Raw genomic sequence first — 5,215 nt, 5'->3', positions numbered from 1 at the left:
GGGGGGGGGGGGGGCGTGGAATAGCTAATAATCCAAGACCATAAGTGACCATCTGGTTAAGCCCTGAACTAAGGTCAAAGAAATTGAATTATTTTTCAAGGGAGACATGTTAAAAAGAGTAGACGATTGTGACCTTTTATACCCTATCCGTAATTCCTTTTCCAAGATAATATCCTGGCAAAAAGTACCAACTGTCTTTGTAGCTCAGTAAGACATTGATAGTCTAGTGTCGGATGCCTTTGGACGTTGAAATAGGTTTACCCATTTTAGACCTTACAATACAATTTACTTTATATAAAGGCTATCGAAGAAATCAATTGGAAATATAGGGAAATTAACAGTATGCAAATAGATATCACTGAATAGAGAAAATTAGTTATCATATATGTCAATCACAATAGTTCTATTATTCATTTACAATGACACTAATTCCTGAAAATACATGTACCATGTAAATAGGGTAATTGCTTTCTAGATAATACACAGTTATATTGTGCCAGGAATTCACGAACGTCTTGTATAGGTCACTGAAGAGTTGCAACACAGGTAGACATGATAGGATGATTTTGCCTTGAGATTGGCACCATTGCGCCGATTCCTTTTCATGGGGTCGTTAACGTGCAGTTGGTAATTAATTGAAAGATTTGGTTTACACCATTGATATAAGGAAACCCCAAACGATATATAGCGTCCAACTATCAAGCAGATTGGCAATAGTAGTTTCCGGTGGACAGAAAAGCCTAGGAGATAATGCTGACCAGCTATCATACCCCGCACAAGAGCAGCTAGCCAACACCTAAGAGCTGCAAAACCGGCTACTGCAGATTGTGGTATTCTTCATAAGTTCTTATAATTGATTAAATTTAGGTTTAAAGTCAAGTTTAGTATTTGCTTGGTGCAGAGTCATTATTTGTATAGGTTTATCTAGGATGCAGCTTCCTTCAAACATTCGTTTGCAGACAGATCACAACGGGTTATCATACAAATTTCTATACCATGGCGTAAACTACTTTAATTAAATATCAAATCTTAGCAACTTTGAAACATGATATTTTAAAAGCTTTCATTGTTCCAGCACTTTTGAGCGAAGAGTGTCTAAACTTTGCAGTATTGATCGGTAAATAAAGTAGAGTGGTGTCGTTTAAAGTTTAAAGAATTTCTATTTAATGGGCCTTTTATCTTGCCAAAAACTGAAATTGTGAATTATTACTTGAATTTAAGTTTTCCGTTCTGTATATCTCGTTTTCATCTTGCAGTGGTGGTAATTCGAATGATTTCTAATTGCTAACTATTTTGAATATTGGACCTACCTTCATTAGCTTTGTTTCGTGATTCAATTAATTACCATTTGAGCACAAATCAACGACGCTCCCGAGATTGATTACAAATGGGACATTTAAAAGTCAAGTCAAGAATATAAGTCAAATATAGATTAAATTTGAAATGTTGATAGATGTCAGCCAGCCTCTCAGATTCTCAAAACTAATATTCAATAGAAGTTCACACGTCTAACAAGATTAGAACCCAGGACCACCATTTGATCGAAGTAACCGTGCTAATGACCAATGCTCAAATAGAATGTAACATATTCTGTCCACCTGCTGGCCACTTGAAATTTGTTACAAGCTAGACATTACTATCTATAAGATTATATCATCAAGGAAGACTGATGACAGTGCCAATAATTTTCCAGCTTCAGCTTGAAGACATCTGTCGAAATAGCTCGCGGGGGGAGACAAAAGTCAACAAGAATCAAAGCAGTCAGTCTGCAATTAGGCATTAGTAGACAATCAACATTTTCAATTATGGTAACCAGCCAAGAAAAAATTGCTGATTTCTGGCTCCCGCTGGAATAATATGTCTTTCAGAAATCAAATAATACGTCATGAAAAGGCAACTCAAATTATCTATCAGAGACTGTATAAGAGGCAGATGTTTCGGACCACCATATGACTGCCATATGAACAGTTGTCGTAAGTGTGTTGGTAAATGACTACCGTATGAATAGTCTGACCGAAACATTAGCCTCTACTCCAGAGGCTATAGAAAAGACAAAAGTATCGGACTACCATATGAACAGCAACATACACCATTGCCCCTCTCTTGAAGGAATGTCGAGTTCACAAATCCAGTTGGAGAGTGGCATCTGATGTGTTCTCAAGTGGGGATGTCCTGCCAAGCTAGCGGCAGACGACACGGTATTTATAATAATTGTAGATGGCATATTTAATGAAGTTTTTGATATTACTTAGGTTTTAAATCTTATAGGTTTACGAATGACCTTTTCATCCATTTCATTGAGAATTAGGAATTAATGAATTCAAAGCCATAGTTATTAAATCAAGACAACCCGATGGAGGTCAAACATCTGCCAAGATCCAAAATTATAGAATGTTTTCTGACTTCTGACCTAAATTTGTTTTGGATCGGTTAATCAAGAATTAGCCACAGTCATACCCTGATAATTCACTACGCCTGTCAATTAGTAATTCAAGATCTTACCGTCAATATGGTAATCATCTACCAAGGTCAGCCGCCTGGAATGGTGATTTATATGCAGGGAATATTCAAATTTAGAAATTCTATTAAACTTATCTTTTTAGATTAGAGATCTCCCGCTATATTGAAGGAAATAAAATCAAATTTGATGAATTTTCTTGGCACGGAATAAGCACTTACATTGAGGCTGATAAGCCAGTCCTGATTATTACACCAGAATAGAATTCATTAAAAACTTTGAACACGTTATAAAATGTGAAATATGATATACAGCTAGGAAATTGAACAAGTCGCCATTCTGTACATGTCAAAATTTAATATTACTCTGATATATATTTGTCAGAGTGTCTTATCACACATTGTTCGGACTTGTTATACAACAGATTCGGCAGCGACGTAGACTAATAGATCTGGTGATTTCACTCTGATCTGAAGGCCCTGGCATAAGTCGAGATTGAACCTTGGGTAGTATTTGCAACCCGATTTTCACCTTGTCAGCATTGGAGATCCTCGAAAGCTGGAAAATGTACAATAGTGAGACGTAAATTTATCCTTTTCTTCAGAGAGAATCGTGGACTTTTATAGTATTTGAAATCAGATGAGTCAATTTGCGATTCCAGAAGCTCTTTAGTGAAATTGGCAATTCAGAGAAGTTCTGTGATAAACCAGCTTAAGACAACTGACACTTTATCAGACAATCATCTTCGGAGGCTAAAATTTTAGACACTCTGCTTGCTGAGTAGTATTAACTGGTGAGGTAAGAGGCTGAGCTAGAGTTAGCAATTTTTTGGATTAGTAAATATCTATTAGGACTTGTGTCAGCAAGTTTCATATTAGTCAAATATCTACAATAGGTTGTGTCAGAGAAACCAAGTTTAAGATTAGTCAAAAAATATTCAGAGACGGAGATTCAGCAAGTTTCAGATTAGTGAAATACCTATTAGGGCTGAGTGAGAGTCTGCAAGTTTCAGATTAGTCAAATATCTACCACAGGCTTGGTAATAGAAACCAAGTTTCAGATTAGTCATAAAATATTCAGAGACGGAGATTCAGCAAGTTTCAGATTAGGCAAATTGTATCATTGACAAAGTAAGAGTCAGCAATAAATATCAGTTAAAAAGTGGAATACGTTCAGAATTTATCTCATGTGATATTTGTCAATATAATGGCTAAAACATTGGTCTCTGTCGAAAGAGGATTACGTTGTAGAATTTTGATGACTTTGGGAATTGGAAAGTATGATTTTTATAAAGACTTGTCACAAACAATACTTTAACTTTTATATTTTTATGACTTTAATTTTGTTTGACCTAGTTTTTTTTACTGGGATTGAAAATAACGTACTACTTTTTTAGCCTGGAATATCAGTGATCAAAGCTTAAAATATTTATGACTAAAGCATACAGTGTTAATGTTTATAGCATATTATTTTAAACCCATAAATGTGGGCTATATATATATATATTTAAATCCTTTGAATGGCATTTAGCAATTGTGAGTACGATATATAGACATAGCTTTAGGGAACAACAATCACTGGTTAAAGTTTTATGCAACGTTATGACGTGTATATTTATATAGTTTGCCCATCACTTCTTATCATTATGTGCCTGAGGACGACGGGGAAAACACGTTGAAACGTTGCATAAAACTTTAACCAGTGATTGTTGTTCCATAAAGCTTTGTCTATATATATTGAAATCGTATATTTATAATCAGTTACATCTTTGGCATTTGTGTGATTATCAAATAATAAGTAAATAGTAACTAAGTAAACAATAACCCAAATTTTCACTAGAAAATAATATGATTGTATAAATTTCAAAAGCGCATTTTTTTTGTGTGAAAAACTCATGTATTCCTCATGCATACTCAGAGCATTCTCCACAACCCCACAAATATGACTTGTTTTTTTGTGACAGTGATTGTGGATACATTGAATCCTGGCGATGGTGGTGTAATTGGGCAAAGAGGTTTGGTTAAACTTCCTGTAAATAACAAACTATTTAGACTTTCGATGTGTCCAACTGGATTGGTCCAGTGGCAGGTATTTTTCGGTAGTAAAATTCAAATTCTAAATAGGTAGATCATATGTAATTATTGATGTAATGAAAATGATGTAAAAATACTAACCTTAGCCTTCACTGATGATGTAGGATCCTGTAAGAATGTCCATATTCTACTACGATATCGCTGCCAACAAGTTGAATTATGTTTATTTAAAACAATATGTTGAGTTGTGGACAATTTTCTGTCATATTCCAATTTTTCTAGAGAACGACACTGAGTTTTCCACGTATTATAATTAGTCCAACAACACCTTTCAATATCCAGTTCATCAATTCCCCAAAACAGCAACTCATTTTGTAAAGACGGTCCACACATATTGGTAGGTATATGCAGTTCCCCTGATCGTAAATAATTTAGAACTGCTGCAAATGCTGTTGGATCACGATCAAAGAAATAGTCTTCTTTTTCCGGTCTATAGTAGTCTCTCAATTTATCATCGTTTGCTAACATCGATGTTTTCAGACGCCTTAAAGTTGAGCGATAAGTCTCAAAAATATGGCCACCTATGTTCATACGAATCGTATCTTTATGGTTGGTTCTTCGTCGTTTACGATTCGATTGACGACCCGGCGTTGTGCTTTGACAAGAACATCTATTTTCATGTATAGTGTCCCCTTGACGCGAGTTTTGATTGCGATCTGGTAAA

At 35.2% G+C, this 5,215-nt stretch overlaps 1 protein-coding gene across 1 annotated transcript in view; it reads right to left on the bottom strand.

Annotated features, from left to right (window-relative positions):
* Window positions 1–4,968, bottom strand: part of LOTGIDRAFT_51628 (hypothetical protein) — a gene marked incomplete at both ends in the record, with an annotated part of 31,504 nt that extends 26,536 nt beyond the window's left edge. Inside the window, one exon of the mRNA XM_009052366.1 lies at window positions 4,633–4,968. Within this exon, the coding sequence (XP_009050614.1) occupies window positions 4,633–4,968 (336 nt within the window). The remainder of the gene's footprint in view (window positions 1–4,632) is intronic.
* Between the last annotated feature and the right edge of the window lie 247 nt (window positions 4,969–5,215).

This window comes from Lottia gigantea, assembly GCF_000327385.1.
Source record: "Lottia gigantea unplaced genomic scaffold LOTGIsca_180, whole genome shotgun sequence".
Classification (NCBI taxonomy): domain Eukaryota; kingdom Metazoa; phylum Mollusca; class Gastropoda; family Lottiidae; genus Lottia; species Lottia gigantea.
The sequence above is the reverse complement of the archived record's forward strand: the minus strand, read 5'-3'. Positions and strand labels throughout refer to the sequence as shown.